The 20,428-nt window shown below is 34.3% G+C and overlaps 1 protein-coding gene and 1 long non-coding RNA gene across 2 annotated transcripts in view; both read right to left on the minus strand.

Annotated features, from left to right (window-relative positions):
- Positions 1–12,454: 12,454 nt before the first annotated feature.
- Positions 12,455–20,428, minus strand: part of LOC136033546 (uncharacterized) — a 31,217-nt gene continuing 23,243 nt past the window's right edge. The window contains exon 2 of the long non-coding RNA XR_010618939.1: positions 12,455–13,935. This is a non-coding gene — a long non-coding RNA (uncharacterized LOC136033546). The remainder of the gene's footprint in view (positions 13,936–20,428) is intronic.
- Positions 15,976–20,073, minus strand: LOC136033545 (putative ankyrin repeat protein RF_0381). Its single transcript, XM_065714286.1, has one exon. It carries the CDS (start codon positions 19,094–19,096, stop codon positions 16,130–16,132), a length of 2,967 nt encoding a protein of 988 aa, XP_065570358.1. The 5' UTR covers positions 19,097–20,073; the 3' UTR covers positions 15,976–16,129.

Consider the following 20,428-nt stretch of genomic DNA (forward strand, 5'->3'; position numbering starts at 1 on the left):
GGGAACTAGAACTTTTCATTTCCTTTAGAATGAGCCCTCTTGCAACATTCTAGGGCCACTTGGTCGACACGATGACCCCTGAAAAAAACAAAAAAAAACAAACAAAAAAAACACCCACCCGTGATCTGTCCTCTGGCTAAAAAAACATAATCCCCCAGAAAATCGCTCCCCTAACTCTTCTCAACCCCCCCCCTCAACCTAAAAATCCCCCAGAAAACTTCTGTACTCTTCCAAATAACCCATTACTATATGTAAGCACTGGTCAAAGTTTGTAACTTGTGGCCCCTCCCATGGGGACTGTGGGGGAGTAATTCGTCCCCAAAAACATAATTATAAGGCTTTTTGACTACGCTGAACAAAATGGCTACCCCAGAATTTTGATCCGGTGACTTTGGAAAAATAATTAGCGTGGCAGGGGGCTTAGGTGCCCTCCAACTGTTTCAGTCAATTAAAAAGGGCACTAGAACTTTTTATTTCCGTTGGAATGAGCCCTCTCGTAAGATTCTCGAGCCACTGGGTCGATACGATCACCCCTGGAAAAAAAAACAAAAGACAAAAAAACAAACTAATAAACACACATCCGCCATCTGCCTTCTGGCAAAAAATACAAAATTTCACATTTTTGTAGATAGGAGCTTGAAATTTTTGCTACCTGATACGCTGAATGCGATGGTGTGATTTTCGTTAAGATTATTTGACTTTTATGGGATGTTTCCCCCTATTTTCCAAAATAATGCAAATTTTCTCAGGCTCATAACTTTTGATGACAAATATTAAATTTTATGAAACTTATATATTTAAAATCAGCATGAAAATTCGATTCTTTTAATGTATCTTTTAGCATCAAACTTCCGTTTTTTTTAGAGTTTCGTTTACTATTGAGCCGGGTCGCTCCTTACTACAGTTCCTTACCACGAACTGTTTGACTAAAATATCATTGCGAATAGGCCTTTACTTATGTTAATAATCGCTTATATTCTCTTTTTCCCTCATCTTTCCTTTTAGTAATTGGTTTGGGTGGATGGAAAAAATTCTAGGGAATAATTGTATTTTTTGTTGCTTTCATTTTTGAAGATAAACCTTCCAACAAGACTGTATTGGGAGGGGGGATTACTGTGTTTCATCCCCCCTCCCGAACTTTTGGTCCAACTCGTAAAAAAGGTAACAAAAATGCATATAAACAAATTGTTGATGTGTTTTGTAGAGTTTTGTTTGTGAAACCCCTGAAAACAATAGACCTCTGAACAAAATCCTGGGAACGCCCTTGCCTTCCAGTAAGATTTTTTAATTTTGTTTGATTTCTAATTTCTTGGTTAGTCAACATACTTAGTTCACCAGTTCCTGTTAGAATTCTCCAGCAGGGGTAAGACTTGAAAATGGCCTTTCTCAATATATTCTTTTTTTCACTTTTCCGTCACTTGCTTAGTAACTTTTCACTTCATCAAGAGGACATTTTGGATCCTTATATGTTTAAAGTTAATATTTAAAGTCAGGGGATTTGCCCCCCCCCCCCTCGAAATGTTTGTCCGACTCGTAAGGAAATAACAAAATACAAATGAACAAATTTTCGATATATTTTTTAAAGTTTTTTCGCACCCCCCCCCCTCGACCTGGAAAGCATCTAGAATATATATATATATATATATATATATATATATATATATATATATATATATATATATATATATATATATATATATATTTATATATATATATATATATTTATATAACAGATGTCCGAAATCAGGCACTGTTCAATTGCTGAGGCATTACCAAGGGAATAAATTAAATTAATGAAACTCTAGGTGAAGGGACATTAACTTTTTTAAGCCTAGGAAAATCGGGATCATTAAAAATTTTCATTATAAGCTGATGCTTAAAAAGAAATGCTCAACTGGTCTTGTAGCTACAAGGCAACTGTAAAACACCAATTTTACCCTGTATTTCCTAATACCTTATTTTACCAATTTAACCTTATTTTACCAATTTTACCTTATTTTACCAATTTTACTTACCGAGTTTTTATTTTACGATAATTTACAACACTACCTGTAGCTAATATATGTTCCAGGCAACTTTTGAGACGGATGACCGATTATGGCGAATAAGAAATGCAAATTTTTTTTAATTAAACGAATTCGCAGTATATTTTATATTCTTTTATCTGTTTTGTTTAGCTTTTTTCGTCCTTTTTTGGTGCTTAGGATGGACTGTACACATTAGTTCAAAGTTTCGCCATTACTTCTGCAATAATTAAGCTCATTCGGTTTTATATTCTGAATATGTTATGTTTTTATGGCACTTGGTATTTACCAAGTGACATATAGCAATCGCAAATTCTGTCGACCTGTCTGTCGGTCCCGGTTTTGCTAGTTTAGGCACTTTCAGGTAAGCTAGGACGATGAAATTTCGCAGGCGTATCAGGGACCGGACCATATTAAATTCAAAATAGTAATTTTCTCGATTTGCCCATCTGGGGGAGGGAGTGGGGGGCCGGTTAATTCGAATAAAATAGAAAAAATGAAGTATTTTTAACTTACGAACGATTGATCAGATTTTAATGAAATTTGATGTTTGGAAGGATATCTTGTCTCAGAGCTCTTACTTTAAATCCCGGCCAGATCTGGTGACGTTGAGGGGGGGATTTGGGAGGAGGAAACCTAAAATCTTGGAAATCACTTAGAGTGGGGGGATCGGGATGAAACTTGGTGGGAAAAATAAGCACAAGTACTAGATACATGATTGACATAACCAAAATGGACCCACTCTCTTTGGGGTAGTTCGGCGGGGGGTTAATTCTGAAAAATTAAAAAAATGAGGTATTTTTAACTTACGAACGGGTGATCGGATCTCAATGAAATTTGAAATTTAGAAGGATATCGTGTCTCAAAGCTCTTATTTTAAATCCCGACAGGATCTGGTGACATTGGGGGAGGGGGAGTTGGGGGGAACCTAAAATCATGGAAAACGCTTAGAGTGGAGGGATCAGGATGAAATTTGGTGCTTACGAAGGAGTGATCAGATCTTCATGAAACTTCATATTTAGAAGGACCTCGTAACCCAGATCTCTTATTTTAAATCTCAACTGGATCCAGCGTCACTGGGGAGGGGCAGTTGAGGGGGACCGGAAATCTTAGAAAATACTTAAAGCGGAGAGATCAGGATGAAACTGGATAGAAACAATAAAAACAAGTCTAAGATACGGAACTGACATAACCAGACCGGGTCCGCTCTCTTTGGTGAAGCTGGGGGGGGATTCGGAAAAATGAGGTATTTGTAGCTTACGAACGGGTGACCAGATTTTAATGAAATTTGATATTTAGAAGGATCTTGTGCTTTAAAGCTCTTATTTAAATTCCGACCAGATCCTGTTACATTGGGGGGAGTTGGAGAGGGAAACCGGAATTCATGGAAAACGTGAAAATTGGGGTATTTTTATTTTTCAAATAGGTGATCGGATCATAATGAAACTTGATATATAGAAGGATCTTATGCTTCAGATGCTCTATTTTTCGCTCGAATTGGATCCGGGGACCCAGGGGGTTGGAGGAGGGAAACAGAAATCTTGAAAAATGCTTATAGTGGAGAGATCGGGATGAAACTTGAGGGGAAGAATAAGCACAAATTCTAGATACGTGATTGACATAATTGGAACGGATCCGTTCTCTTTGGAGGAGCTTGGGGTGTTAATTTGGAAGAATTAGAAAAATTGAGGTATTTTTAACTTAAGAACGGGTGACCGGATCTTAATTAAATTTGATATTTAGAAGGAATTCATGTCTCAGAGCTCTTATTTCAGATCCCGACCAGATCTGTTGACATTGGGGGGAGATAGAGGGGGAAATCGGAAATCTTGGAAAACGCTTAGAGTGGAGGAATCAGGATGAACCTTGGTGGATAGAATAGGCAAATGTCGTAGATACGTGATTGCCGTAACCGTACTGGATTCGCTCTCTTTGGGGGACTAGGGGGGAGGGGTTCAGTGCTTTGCTGAGTTTGGTGCTTCTGGACGTGCTAAGACGATGAAAATTGGTAGGCGTGTCAGGGAGCTGCACAAATTCACTTGATAAAGTCGTTATTCGGACTTCTCCGTAACAAGGAATTATCAATACCAAATAGTTTTCCCCTCGGCACAATTCTGTCACAGAGATTTGCAGTACAATACTCAGAGGTGCCAATTGAAGGGGACAATCAACATCCTCTCAGATTTTAGAAAATCGTCTCTTTGGGTCGTTTTATTAAGAAAGCCCCTCCTACATTTTAAATACTTTTTTCTATTTTAGTACTATTTTAATACTTTTGTCTCTATTTTAGGTTCTAATAATCTTGCTGATTTGTTAAATAAGTGTGCTTCCATGATTTAATTAGTAAGAAATTCATGCAAGAGGATTCTTGTAATTATCCTCTGTTTTTGTTTCGTCTCCATGGTTACCAAGAAATAAAGCAGGAATGATCCGTCTTTAAAAAAGCTGGGGCGTGAAGATCTATTCTAAATAATTATAATCCTGAAAAAGATATGATTAAGTTATACACATATTGAGTTATGTACATTTGAGTAAGTAAATAATATTTATTATTTATATTGAATATAGAGATAATTAATCCGGTTGCATAGCATCACTGCCTGGCAAAAAGGTCATACGTAATATTTCAAAAGTGGGATAATTACCAGAATCCATTTGCCGGAATCGGTATATATATATATATATATATATATATATATATATATATATATATATATATATATATATATATATATATACTAGCTGTTGGGGTGGCGCTTCGCGCCACCCCAACACCTAGTTGGTGGGGGCGCTTCGCGCCCCCCCCCAAGCCCCCCCGCGCGCGTAAGTCGTTACGCGCCATAATAGTTACGCGCCATTGTAGTTGTGTCCCTATGTCCCACCTGTGAATATAGATAGATATATATATATGGTTTTAACTACGTAAAACTTGCGAATATACAACATTCTTTGCTGTCCCATTGTCTTTGCATATAAATAGATTGTCAGGTTTACCGACTCTTGAACATGCAACATATAATGGTCCATGGGAAAACAATCTGTATTCAGATCTATACCTCATGATTCTAATGATTGCCCTTGAGCTTTGTTGATGGTGATTGCTAATCGACCATTCCCTGTCCCGGTGTCCCGGTCGTCATTTACATCCCCCTGTTTCCCCCGGTGTCCCCGTTGTAGTTGTGTCCCTGTGTCACGGTCGTCATTTATATTCCCTGTGTCCCGGGTCCCGGTCTTCATTTGTATCCCGGTGTCCCGGTCTGTACTTTTTAGTTTTTTTGTCCCGGTCGTCATTTATATCCCCCTGTTTCCCCCGGTGTCCCCGTTGTAGTTGTGTCCCTGTGTCCCGGTCGTCATTTATATTCCCTGTGTCCCGGTCGTCATTTGTATCCCGGTGTACCGGTCTGTATATACATTCGTTTTTTAGTTTTGTTTTTCTCCTTTATTTTTTCCTTTTTTAGTTTATTTAGATTTTTAGATTTTTTAGTTTTGTCCTGGTCGTCATTTATACTCCCTGTGTCCCGGTGCTTTGTTGATTGCTAATCGAACATTCCTTTTGTCCTGGTCGCTTTCTCTTTGAGTGTCGTCATTTATTTTTTTCTTTTTTAGTTCTTTTAGTTTTTACCTTTTTTAGTTTTTTTTTAGTTTTTAGTTTTTTTAGTTTTTTACCTTTTTTTCGTTTTTAGTTTTTTTTGTAGTTTTTGCCTTTTTTAGTTTTTTTAGTTTTTTAGCTTTTTTATTTTTTTTATTAGTTTTTAGTTTTTTTTGTAGTTTTTGCCTTTTTTTTCTCTTTGAGTGTCGTCATTTATTAGTTTTTTCCTTTTTTTTTAGTTTTTTATTGGTTTTTACCTTTATTTTAGCTTATTTTTCAGTTTTTTCCTTTTTTTTATTTTTTTTTATTTTTTATTTTTTTTAGTTTTTTACCTTTTTTAGTTTTTTTAGTTTTTTTAGTTTTTTAGCTTTTTTACTTTTTTTATTAGTTTTTAGTTTTTTTTGTAGTTTTTGCCTTTTTAGTTTTTTATTGGTTTTTACCTTTATAGTTTTTTTAGTTTTTTAGCTTTTTTATTTTTTTTATTAGTTTTTAGTTTTTTTTGTAGTTTTTGCCTTTTTTAGTTTTTTCAGTTTTGACGTCACCTGATCCAGTTTTTTCAGGTGACGTCACCTGACACATCCATCCACACATCCACAGACAGACAGACAACTTATTTTTATATATATAGATATATATATATATATATATATATTCCTTTTTTTTGCTTCATGGAAATGCTGAGATTTTACATACAAGACTATTTAATTTAAAAAAAAGTTTTGCTGATGGAAGTAAAGAGTGAAGACGAAACTTCAACTTCAAATTATTGCTCTGCAGCCAATATATTTTCAATATTGGTTCAATAAACTGACTTTTAATATTGTTCTGAACTTGTAGCAGCAGGCGTATTTCCTAAAGGAGCAGAAGAAAAAAGAAAAGAAAAAAATAGGACACATAAATGATACGCATTCAGAAAAGTGATCTTCCTGGTTGTTCAAGGTGTAATGGGGGGTGGCTTTATTTATCCTGTGTAGGTTTTCGACAATAGTGATTCTGATAGTATACTTTTCCCTTCGATCCGAAGTGATTTTTGAGGAGTTTCTGTAAGACCATGACCAGAGGGGACTAGGATATATACCCCCCCCCCTCGAAAAAACCGTTTCGAGCTCTTTCAAAATTCCTGTAAATGTGTTTTCTAAGTAGTATTTTACTATTCAGATTAATCAAAATAATAATTACCATTTCTTAATCAGCAACAAACGGAATTTTCACCATGAAGTTTTTTAAACGTGTAATAATTAATGAATAAATAAATTCTTATTGTCATTTTATTTATAATATTCTTAATTGTATTATTAAGTTTTATCATATTACATCCGTATTTTTTGACACGAAAGGTGAAATCATATTCTCTTTGGGTAGGTAAAATCACGAAGTTATGGAAGCTACAATAGCGGGACGAGACAATTGCTATCTGCTTACCTTGAAGGAGTAAATTTTTCTTACTCAAATTTGTTTGACCCGTCGTTTTCCTGTGTTTGTCCCGCATTTGCACCTCAGTTTTGTAACAAGTGCTAAATTTTGAGGGACTTGATTTTTTTTTTGTGTGTGTGTGTGTCAGTTCACTCTAACTATGTGTGGGGTTAATTGTCTTCATATATCCAACTTTGCCAATATTTTTCTTAAAGCGATCAGCTGAATTTTTGGGGTCCAGGGCTTAGACCCCAAAGAAGATTTACAAAGTACCAAGGACGCCAAAATAAATACACACCTAGACCCATCTTAGGCTCACTCATCCCTGAAATTGGTGATTTTTTAAGATTTTTGTTTTGGCTGTTTCAAAATTATGAAAAATTTAAGGCAGTGCCGCATTCTCGTCAGTGTTGACACATTGAACCGTTAAAATGTATTAGCAAAACTATTTACTTTAATTTGACAACACTTTTTGTCCGACAAAATTAAAATATTAGTAATATCTTGGTCTCTAAAGACAACTGCTCTTTCAAAGGAAAATACATCATCTCAAGCAGTTTAAAAAAAAAAAAACGATGAATATTCGTCTGAGTTTCTTTTTTTTTAATTTGTCGCCGCTATTACGAAAAACTGTATAACTCCATATGAAGATCTTTTCATTATAAAATGAGATCCCAATGTTCCTATTTTTTTTAGATGTTCATGATTTCCACTTAAACAATTCAAATAATCATATTTCATTTTCACTTTCCATGGTAATTTAATGTAATTTGATTAGCCATTCGAAGTTCTCAAATTATTTGTAGTTATGTAAATTTCGACCTAACCAATTCAAACAATCATATTTTATTTTCACTGTTTTATTTGTTGCTGTATAAGTATCAACTCAACCAGTTCCACCATATTTTTATTTTTACTGTCCTTGGTGCTTTAAGGTGGGATTTGAAACTTGACAATGATAAATGTCCACAGTGACCTTGAATAATTTCTGAGGGAAATATACCTTACCCACTTGGATATATATACATATATATATATATATATATATATATATATATATATATATATATATATATATATATATATATATATATATATATATATATATATATATATATGTCTTGTTCCTGTGTATCCTGTGTTTGCCCCACATTTATAAACCGCATTGTAGTTAGCAGTAAATTTGGGGAGTAGATTTCCATTTATATGGTCGAGTTCATGCCTGGCAAAGATCCAAAATTTAAGACTCTACACCTTTTCATAGAAAAGTTGGAGCTTGAAGCTAGTACCTCAAATCCCTAGTTTATTTGACATTTTTACAATTTTCTCCAATTTGTCTTGGGGGTGTGATGTGAGTATTTACTTTATTTGAATGTATGCCGAATGGCGTTTGCTCCACACATGAAGCACTTCGCACTGTATATGGCACACTTTACGTCAGGCATGGCATACATCCACATGGCTCGTACCACCTGGTGTGCATGTTCTTTGAAAGGGACAACTCCATTTTGTTGGTGCATAAATTTTAAACATCAGGCAGAAGGGCCGGAAGTTTTTTTTTTTTGGGGGGGGGGTATGTTTTAGACATGAGATATTAGACATGAGGCATATCTGAGTTTTTGTTCGTATAAATGTTTTTCTAAAGCTACTTCCGGTGGGTGGGCACTTGAGAGAGTAACGAGAGATAGCCCGAGATAGGCATGCCCGTCTTTGTTATATGTGTATAGCAACTTTACTTACTTTATAACTATTAATTAATTTGCTATTGAATGATTAATTTATTGATTGATTAATTCTGTTTGAAATCGATTTTTTTTTCTAATTCTCTATATAAGTTTAGCTGGGCGCCCTGAAATATCCATAGATGCAAGTAACCAAAATTCTAGAGTGGATTAGATATTTTAAGTATTTTTTTCATATTAATGAGAGGGGGGAGTGGAACCTTGCATTTCTCTTCTCTCTATGCATATACGTCTGACTTATGGTATATTCCAAAATTTGATCTCTACTTTTATAGCTAGAAAGTACACTTTTTGGGGTTTGAAGAAGTATTTAGGGTTTGATGGGGTTTTGTTTAGTTTTGCATCAAATTTTTGGAGCACGTTCCTTTGAAATAACTAAACTAGTACGATATTTTGCTAAGTAAATCTAAAAAATATCTGGGGTTTACCCTAACGTTTTGAAGTACTATCTTATTAGATGTGGTAATTATGCATGACAGACGTCAATAATAAGTGAATTACTTGGAGAATATTAGAAGCTATAGGAGAAACCATAAAAACTCGACATTCCATTGCGAGAGGGGATTTTCCGGCTCACAAGACTTCTATAGGTGCGTCCCTCTCTTTTTATGTTCTGGTTTTTCTTCTGTTTAGAGTTAATCTTCTTATTACGTTTTTAATCGTATAGATTTTTATGTAATAGTTATATTTTTATTTTTTATTTATTATGATTTATATTCTTATCTCCTGTTGTAAAACCAGAGAAGTCATAAATTTACACAACCACATACTGTGTTTTCAGTAAAGCCAGCGGAATAGCAACATGAAAAGAAAACTTCCAGAAGCTATAGCCTATTTACACGTATTTTCTCAGTCCAATTTGTCCATTTACCTGTCTGATTTGAAATAGTCATAGCTCGGAGAACCTTATAATTGAAGACGCTGAATATGTTCTTGTTTGCATTCCCCTCAACTGAGGAGGAATTCCTATTTTCTCTTTAATATTAATATAAAAAAAAATAACAATACAAGTCTATAATTAAATCTTCAGAGATTATCTATCGGGCATTAAATAATTTTTTTGCGAATTGTTTCTGCTAAGCTGTTCTCCGATGGGAGATCAGATAGTCAGTTAATCAACATATTGATCCGGTATATCGATATATTTGGTATATAGGATATATTCAATGTTTGATATAATAATTTTGATATATTAAATTTATTAACTTCGATATAATGATTTCGATGTGTTCGATATAACAACTGAAAATATTTAATATATCGATTCTGTTTAGATCAGTCAAAGTTTGGACCTCCAAATTTTTGTTGCCGTATTGATCCTCCCTTTGAGAACACTTTAGATAACGTTTTGAGAAAATGTCTTAGGTGTGGCAGCGACTAAATATATTTTCCGACAAAGTACCTTTAGGTGTGGCAGCTATGAAATATATTTTAAAGTATCTTAAAATGCAACTCTTTACCGATATTTTGTTATCGTGCCTATTTTGCTTTTTTATATGTTTCTAAAATTGCCTGTAGATGGCGGATAACACACACACACACACACACATATATATATATATATATATATATATATATATATATATATATATATATATATACACATATATATATATATATATATATATATATATATATATATATATATATATATATATATATATATATGTATAATTATATATATATATATATATATATATATATATATATATATATATATATATATATATATATATATATATATCGGGTGAGAGCTGGTCTGTGGAGCATGCATTAGATCCTTAAAACATCGGGTGTCTTTATTTTAATTACTTAAAAAAACAAGTTTTTTGAAATGAAAGTAAGGAGCGACATTAAAACTTAAAACGAACAGAAATTACTCTGTATATGAAAGGGGCTTTTCCTCCTCGACACCCCGCTCTTTACGCTAAAGTTTTTTATTGTTTTAAAAAGTAGAGTTGCGAGAAAGAATCAAACTTTAACACAAGGAGCGGGGTGTCGAGGAGGAAAAGCCCCTTTCATATGCGGAGTAATTTCAGTTTGTTTCAAGTTTTAATGTCACTCCTTACTTTCATTTCAAAAAAAAAAAAATTTTATTTAATTTCTGAAAGTTTTTGAATTAATATATGTCTGATTTTGGCTCTCCGTACATAAATTATTAAAATGAAATTTGCATATTAATATTTTTTTGGGCTAAATGGCTTTCTCTTAGTTTTGATCAGACGATTTTGAGAAATAATGTGTGGGGAAGGAGGCCTAGTTGCCTTCCAATTTTTCGGTTACTTAAAAAGGCAACTAGATCTTTTAATTTTTAACGGACGTTTTTATTACTAAAAAATATACGTAACTTGAGAATTAACTTACGTAACAAACTTTTATATTCTTATATTTTTGATTATATATATGAGGGGGTTGGTCCCCTCGTTAATACCTCGCTCTTCACGCTAAATCTTGTTTTGTCCCAATTCTTTAAGAATGACCCCTGAATCAGAAAGGCCGTAGAATAAATAATTGAAGTTACTAAAAATACTTTAGCATAAAGAGCGAAGCATTTATCTCCTCCTAAATACCTCGCTCTTTATGCTAAAGTATTTTTAAACCCCTTAAATGCGTAATAATCTCTGTTCGTTTTAAGTGTTAATGCGGAACAAAATGGCTATCTCAAAATTTTGATCCGTTGACTTTGGGAAAAAATGAGCGTAGGAGGGGCCCTAGGTGCCCTCCAATTTTTTGGTCACTTTAAAAGGGCACTAGAACTTTTCATTTCCGTTAGAATGAGCCCTCTTGCAATACTATAGGACCACTTGGTCGATTCGATGACCCCTGGGAAAAAAAAATAATAAAATAAACACGCACCCGTGATTTGTCTTCTGGCAAAAAATACGAAATTCCACATTTTTGTAGATTGGACCTTGAAATTTCTTCTATAGGGTTCTCTGATACGCTGAATGCAATGGTGTGATTTTTGTTACGATCATATGACTTTTAGGTGGTGTTGCCCCCTATTTTCCAAAATAAAGCAAATTTTCTCAGGCTCGTAACTTTTGATGACAAAGACTAAATTTGATGTAACTTATATATTTAAAATCAGTATAAAAATCCAATTCTTTTGATATATCTTTTAGCACCAAAATTCCGTTTTTTAGAGTTTCGTTTACTATTGAGTCGGGTCGCTCCTTACTACAGTTCGTTACCACGAATTGTTTGATTTGCCCTCTAACATGTGCTAATATAATCTTCATGTTTGTTAGAACGAGTCTATGAAAACAAACGTTTCAAGTTGTAGTAAAATTGAAAGCTTAGTTTTCTCAATCGACGTTGCGACGTTGCTACGTAATAAACATACTTGGAAATCTGCTTAGCATATGAATTGTAGAATAAAATTTTCATTTTGTTCTATTGGCTTCACTCGTCAAATTTGGTTTAATGGGGTATGATCAGTCATTCTTACTTTGCCGTTTAAAAGACCTAAAAGATCTGAGAATCGTGACCCCCCTCCCTGTTATATTTTTAGTTTTACTGTTATAATTTTATCTCACTGACTTTATTTTGAAAACTAACGTTTTAATCTAATCTTTTTTGCGATATTCTTCACGTTTAAATGTGTGTTTCATACCTTCCTTTTGATTCAGAAATCTAATCGCCTGAGGTATCATCAGAAATCAACCATGCTTTAAACATCACAATGACAGGCGTACTAATATTTAATCACCTCGGTAGAAAAAATACAAAGACTGTAATTTGACCCACACCTGGGGGGGGGGGCTAATAAAGAAACTACTTTATTGAGTTCATGGTTATTTAGTCATTATCTCACCATCACGACATCTGAACAGTGGTCCTTTGCACAAAGAATGACGTTGATATTAGATGAAGAGAACACTCAAGACGGATCGAAAAGTTTATTTAGTAGCCCGAAAATAAATTAGTCAAACGCGAATATTCAGCCACACGAGGCCTTTAGGATTTGCAGTTTAATATTCAGTCTCTAACCCCTTTCCAGTTTCCATGAACCAGCCACGAAAGGAAACGGCCTTCTTGACCCGGATTTTTTTTTTTTTTTTTTTTTTTTTACAAAATCTGTTGTTAGCAGACACGCAATACGGTTTTCGCAGAAAACGATCTATATTAGACTGTCTGATTGCGTAGTATCAAGAGTGGTTGAAATTCTTTTTCAGAGGCACGATATTTACCTTCTCTCCTTTGACATCGTAAAAGCCTTTGATCGTGTATGGTACAAGGGACATCTTTGTAAACTGAAACCCTATGGGCCTATGTTGGTCGACTATTTGAAGTGTTGTTAACTTTCTTTGTCAACGTTCATTTTAGGTTGTGCTCGACGGCTTGATAAAAAAAAAAAAACACCCAGTCTTATCAGGCTTACCCATAAAAAGTATTTTTGGGCAAACTCTTTTCATGGTGTTCATAAACAACCTAGGGGAGAACCTTGTGAAGAAATCTCACCTCTTTGCTGATCACATAACAAAACACATCAATTGCTAAGAACGAAGATTCCAGCAAACCCCAAAAGGAGCTTCAGGCTGACCTGGAGAAAATTGAGGAGTGGGCAGACGGATGGTTTGCCAGTTTTAACGCATCGAAAACGAAAGAGCTCTTAATTTCGAAAGCCAGTTTTGCCAGTTTTAACGCATCGAAAACGAAACAGCTCCAACAAGTTAGGAGTTATCCAAAGATGCAAAAGTCCCCTCTCTGATGAGTATTCTGCCACTATTCATATCTTGCATCAGACCTACCATGGGATATGCACGTCCTCTCTTCGGTGGTGCCCCAAAAAGCCGCATTGCATCACTACAATGGATTCAAAATCGAGCAGTTCGTGCGTCAACCTCTAGTAGCACAATAGCTAAAACCCCACAGTTAATCCAGGAAAGCTTCGACGTCATGTTTGTATCGGTTTTCAACAGGTGCATGAATAACCCTTGATCAGAGGAGCTACTGGAGCTTGTTCCTGACACAGTAAAGCACTTGCGATCAACTTGCCGGAGTACAGCTCGTCTGGTCTACCTTGAGCAAGGTATTTCCCACCAAAAATATCTGAAAACGAGTTTTACCCGACAACCAGTTCCCTCATGGAATAGCTTGACGGCAGAGGTAGGTAATTATCAGGACTGGCACCATATAATCAGCTGTGATGGAGCCGTTAAGCCTGTAATAAAAAAGAAAAGATAAAACCTTTTTATTTTATGTTTTTATTAGCAGACTCATTCATCACAAGGTGCTTCTCTAAAGAAGGTTTTGAAACTATACCCTTTTGCCAAGTTGACGCCTGTAAGTTCTTTGGTAAGTAGGAACTTAATCACTTAATGATAGCCTAAATGCACTTCTTACTCGTGGAAGAGAATCAAATGAATTTATAGCATAGTAGTTTGGTTTATCTTCTGATGCATACATCATAGAGTATTTGTGCAAAAGTCAATATTCAACTTCTTATACATTCTTGTCCCTGTTCAACTTTTGATTGACAGATAGTTCATTCCGCATAAGCCTTAAATGCCCCCTCACCTCAAAAGGGGCTTTTGTTCCTCTTTTATGTCCCTGTGTATAAGCAAACCCAGAACATGATTTGCACTTTACTAAAAAAGGAGTTTAATACACATACACATATACTGATTTTTATTCATTAAAGTTTAGAGAATTTTCTATTTATTAAACTCAAAAAGTAAAAACATTTCAAATATATTTTGTTTTCAGTAAGGTGCAAAATATGTTCTGGTTTTGTGAAGGCATGGGGGTTGTCAGCCTTACTCATGTTAATTTTTGCCTGAATTGAGTTTAACTCGTTTATTTATTGTAATTTCTGTTCATTTTGGGTTTCTTTTATTTATTGACGGTGACACGTGGTAGTTTTACGTTGGAATATTATTTGACTTTATTTCTAATCGCTTTTGGTTTAATGCAGCTCTTTACTTTTCTTTGAAAAACTTATTTTGTGGAAAAAGATTCCGGGGGGTGAACTTTCCAATGGAACTTTTACGCTGGGGGCATTTTTCAGAATTCCTATACGATATTCTGTTTATTTGTCCTACTTTCTCTTTGCCACTTCAATTTTACCATGGGATTTTCCACGGGTTGATTTCTCCACTGGGATTTTTTACAAAATAAATTTTACTGAAGGAATTTATCGCGGGAGTATCTTTCTCCTAAAGGCTGGGAAATAATTTCAGGAAGAACTTTCCATGGAATGGAGAATTTCCGGCATTATTTTAAGAACAATCAGCATTTAGTCTTTTCCAAATAAAACTGTTCTAAAAAAAAAAAAAAAAAAAATCATCCAGTATCGTCCGTAAGAAATTTTCAGGGGGGAGATATTCAGCTCAAATTTTTTAGAATTTCTTAGATAAACTTTTTTTTAAAGGACTTCGTGTTTCGGGATTTTCTATTATAGAATTCGGACAAAAAGCCAAACTTTAGCGAAAGAGGGAGGTTTTTATGAATATGCAACTCCTTCGTATACGTATAATTTCTGTTTGTTTTAATTTTGATGTTGCTCCTTGCTTTCAGTTGTAAAAACATTTTTTTTTTATATTTTATTTAATAAAGATTGAAGGATCTTGTATCAGATTAGCAATGCAAAAGATTAATTCACTTTTTCAAACAAAATCGTTTTTAATTAGCTTTTTTTTAAACCAAGGACTTGCATAAGATTTCCAACAGTAAGGAGTGACTTGGCCCAGCAATAACTGAACAATCATCCAGACTATAAAAAAAGGTTCTCTGCAATATCTTTTGAACGACTAGAGTCAAGAGTTGAAATTTTCAGGAACTGTATGGGAAGGACAAACCAAATTAACCATGTTTAGGCAAAGGATAAGAGGACACAAAATTTGTGTATCCAAAATGTTAGTTCTCCCAAAATAGGACTAGTAATTTTTTTCCTTTAAAGCTTAAAACGCTTATTTGTAAGCATAAAAAAAAAATTATGCTCAGGGAAAACTTGAAAATAATTATTCTGTCGAAAAAGGGTCAAGTGTCCTTTTTTTATCAGCTAAGACTCATAATACTCGTTTTGGTGCCAAATTTTCTAACTTTCTGTAAAAAAAAAAGAAGAAAAAAAAATCTTCCAGAGTCATTAGCGGGTATAAAAATGATATACCTTTATTGGAAGAGAAAATAATATAAAGTAGAAATACCAAAAACAGATAAAAGCAAATTAAAGACCTAAAATATCAAAACTGCAAAACAATAATACTAATGAAGAGGCATTTTATTAGCCAAAAGCAGCAAAATTACAAACAGAAAAACATATAAATTTTGAAAAAGACAACCAACAATTTTAAACTAACAGTTGGTTTATGGAAATGGCAAATAATCGTTTCACTGGATGTTTCGTCTACCTTTTACTATTTCGACATCGCATCTTTACTTATTCGACATCTTTTTAAAACACTCAACGTTGCATTATCAAGATCCATCTTTTCTTGTAATATTACAGTTTCATGCTCTTCTGCATTTCTCCTTCGTTTTCTACCGCAGTTTGGATCAGTTTGGGTTTTGACCAATAGAAAGTTGACTAGTTCCAAATTGTTATTTCTTACAGCAACATGTAAAGGGTATTCCTTGTTTGCATTCATTGCATCTAGCTTAGCACCAAAATCAATAAGTAACTCGCACAAATCAGCTCTTCCTTTCTCAACAGCAAGGTGTAAACACGCCCCGCAGTTTGGATTTGCCCCAGATTTCAAAAGCAATTTGACTAGATCAAGATTACTAGTTTTTATAGCTGTACCTAAAGGTGTTTCACCATGTACATTCGTTGCATCTATTTCGGCACCGGATTTAATAAGTAAGTTACACACATCAGCACTTCCATTCTTAACAGCAAGGTGTAAACACTCCCCGCAGTTTGGATTTGCCCCAAAAAACAAAAACCATTTGACTAGATCAAGATTACTGGTTTTTATAGCTGTACCCAAAGGTGTTTCACCACATGCATTCGTTGCATCTAATTCGGCACCCAAATCAATAAGTAACTCGCACAAATCAGATCTTCCTTCCCAAACAGCATGGTGTAAAAGTGTTTGACCACCGATACATTTTGTTTGCATACAAGTGTTTGCACCTTTTCCAAGAACATATTCAACAAATTCCAATACCATTTCTAATTCAGATCTTCCTTTTTTAACAGCAAGGTGTAAACACTCCCCGCAGTTTGGATTTGCCCCACGTTTCAAAAGCAATTTGACTAGATCAAGATTACTGGTGCGTATAGCTGGACCTAAAGGTGTTTCACCATATACATTCGTTGCATCTAGCTTAGCACAAAAAACAATAAGTAACTCGCACGAATCAGTTCTTCCTTTCTCAACAGCAAGGAGTAAACACTCCCCGCAGTTTGGATTTGCCCCAAGTTTCAAAAGTAATTTGACTAAATCAAGATTACTGGTTTTTATAGCTGTACCTAAAGGTGTCTCACCATAAACATTCGTTGCATCTAATTCGGCACCGGATTTAATAAGTAAGTTACACAAATCAGCACCTCCTTTCTTAACAGCAAGGTGTAAACACTCCCCGCAGTTTGGATTTGCCCCACGTTTCAAAAGCAATTTGACAAGTTCCAAATTATTATTTCTTATAGCAGTAAGTAAAGGTGTATCCTTGTTTGCATTCATTGCATCTAGCTTAGCACCGGAATCAATAAGTAACTCGCACATATCAGCTCTTCCTTTCTCAACAGCGAGGTGTAAACACTCCTCGCAGTTTGGATTTGCCCCAAGTTTCAAAAGTAATTTGACTAAATCAAGATTACTGGTTTTTATAGCTGTACCTAAAGGTGTCTCACCATAAACATTCGTTGCATCTAATTCGGCACCGGATTTAATAAGTAAGTTACACAAATCAGCACCTCCTTTTGTAACAGCAAGGTGTAGACACTCCCCGCAGTTTGGATTTGCCCCACGTTTCAAAAGCAATTTGACAAGTTCCAAATTATTATTTATTATAGCCATATGTAAAGGTGGGGCAAATCCAAAACACTCCCCGCAGTTTGGATTTGCCCCATGTTTCAAAAGCAATTTGACTAGATCAAGATTACTGGTGCGTATAGCTGTACCTAAAGGTGTTTCACCATAAACATTCGTTGCATCTAATTCGGCACCAGATTGAATAAGTAACTTGCACACATCAGCTTTTCCTTCCCAAACAGCATGGTGTAAACACTCCCTGCAGTTTGGATTTGCCCCACGTTTCAAAAGCAATTTGACTAGATCAAGATTACTGGTGCGTATAGCTGGTTCTAAAGGTGTTTCACCATAAACATTCGTTGCATCTAGCTTAGCACCAAAATCAATAAGTAACTCGCACAAATCAGTTCTTCCTTTCTCAACAGCAAGGTGTAAACACTCCCCGCAGTTTGGATTTGCCCCAAGTTTCAAAAGTAATTTGACTAAATCAAGATTACTGGTTTTTATAGCTGTACCTAATGGTGTCTCACCATAAACATTCGTTGCATCTAGCTTAGCACCAAAATCAATAAGTAACTCGCACAAATCAGTTCTTCCTTTCTCAACAGCAAGGTGTAAACACTCCCCGCAGTTTGGATTTGCCCCAAGTTTCAAAAGTAATTTGACTAAATCAAGATTACTGGTTTTTATAGCTGTACCTAATGGTGTCTCACCATAAACATTCGTTGCATCTAATTCGGCACCGGATTTAATAAGTAAGTTACACAAATCAGCACCTCCTATCCTAACAGCAAGGTGTAAACACTCCCCGCAGTTTGGATTTGCCCCACGTTTCAAAAGCAATTTGACAAGTTCCAAATTATTACTTCTTATAGCAATAAGTAAAGGTGTATCCCTTATTGCATTCATTGCATCTAGCTTAGCACCAAAACCAACAAGTAACTTACAGATGTCAGCTCTTCCTTCCCTAACAGCAATGTGTAAACACTCCCCGCAGTTTGGATTTGCTCCACGGTTCAAAAGGAATTTGACTAGATCAAGATTACTGGTGCTTACAGCTGTACTAGAACTTTGACTTTGAAAGCATTTGACTAGATCAAGATTACTGGTGCGTATAGCTGTACCTAAAGGTGTTTCACCATGAAAATTCGTTGCATCTAATTCGGCACCGGATTTAATAAGTAAGTTACACAAATCAGCTTTTCCTTCCCAAACAGCATGGTGTAAAAGTGTTTGACCACCGATACATTTTGTTTGCATACAAGTGATTCCACCTTTTCCAAGAACATATTCGACAAATTCAAATACCATGTCTAATTCTGCATTTATTTCCTTGATATTCTTTCCTTCGATTTCGAATCTTGATTTATAATAAATTCTGTGCAGCTTGGGCAGAAACTTCAACATAGTATATCTATTTCTTAAGCAAAGTTCACAACAACGTATAGTTTTGTACTGAGGCTGTGAGCAATACACATCATCTATTTATGCTAATAGTGACGTCATTTAGTTTAACATGACGTCAGTCTTTCTAGTGATGTCGGCTCTAAAAGTAATTTATTTAACCTTTGACTGAAATATAGTTAACTATGACGTCATACTTCGTTTTGGATTATATATTCAAAACATCTATTCAAAACTGTATTGTAGACTACCATTTAAAATTTATTAGAAATCCACTGAAAACTGATTTGCTTCTGATCAACTTTTTGTGCTTATTTTAAAATAAATTATCTTAATACTAAATATAATTATAACTGGCAAATCACTTTTAATAAAAATTTGTGTTTCAGTTTTGCAAAAATACGTTTTTTCCTTGATTGCTGCTCGTTCTCCACCTTCAAGCTTAAAAAGTGTAAATTATGCGGGGAAAATGAATACCAATACGTTTATGTTACCCATCTGTCTCTTTTTCGTATGTATTGAATTTTCCTATCGTAGCTGAATTTTTCTATCGAAATTTTTGTATCATTGTTCTTAATTTATTAATTAACTAATGATTCATTAATTATTTTTATGCATTAACTTTGCCCTCTAATTTATTTTAAGAAAAGTAAAATTTCAGAAAAAACAAATTGATAACCGTTAGATTATTCTTTTTGAATTTTTTTTTCGCTCCTAATAATTTCTCCGCCCCAGACAAATTCCCCTGAAACTAATTGAAACTAAAGATTAGGATAGTGAATGTTTTCTGTTTTGCTTATCTAAAGTTAATATAATTCCTTTACAAAATGTGTGTTTCGAAGATTGATTTAATTAAGTAGTTTAGAATTGTTTAAAGTAAATTTTCAGAATTTTATAGACGCCAACCGCTTTTTGACAAAATGAAAACCACGTTTTCATTTTGTTTATTATCCATGCATGAAAGTGAAGTTTCGAACTAACAGGACAAAATGAAACGATTAAAGATCATTTATAATAGTTTTTTCAAATGTATAGACTATTTTTAAAAACAAATTTGTCGGTTACCTAGAGGTAGCAAAAGGAAAGAGATTAAGCTTAGTCTTTAGTCAATAATACTTATGTATAATCATTAGCAATATTTAATACAATAGACTGAATTAAGGTTAATTAATTAAACCTAATTTAAACTTAAACTTAAAAAACAATAATTAAAATACAGAATTTGACAATGTTTCCGATGGCTGCTATTGTTTAAAGTGAATATTTCACTTTGTAAAAAAAATATTTTTACTCTATGGTGCTTTTAATTTCATTTTAAGTATAAATTGAAAGCTA

This window comes from Artemia franciscana, chromosome 12 (assembly GCF_032884065.1).
Source record: "Artemia franciscana chromosome 12, ASM3288406v1, whole genome shotgun sequence".
Lineage (NCBI taxonomy): Eukaryota > Metazoa > Arthropoda > Branchiopoda > Anostraca > Artemiidae > Artemia > Artemia franciscana.

What these genes read in the sequence shown, in the direction of transcription:
- LOC136033545 (XM_065714286.1), bottom strand. Translation starts at nt 19,096, where the DNA reads ATGTTGAAGTTTCTGCCCAAGCTGCACAGAATTTATTATAAATCAAGA.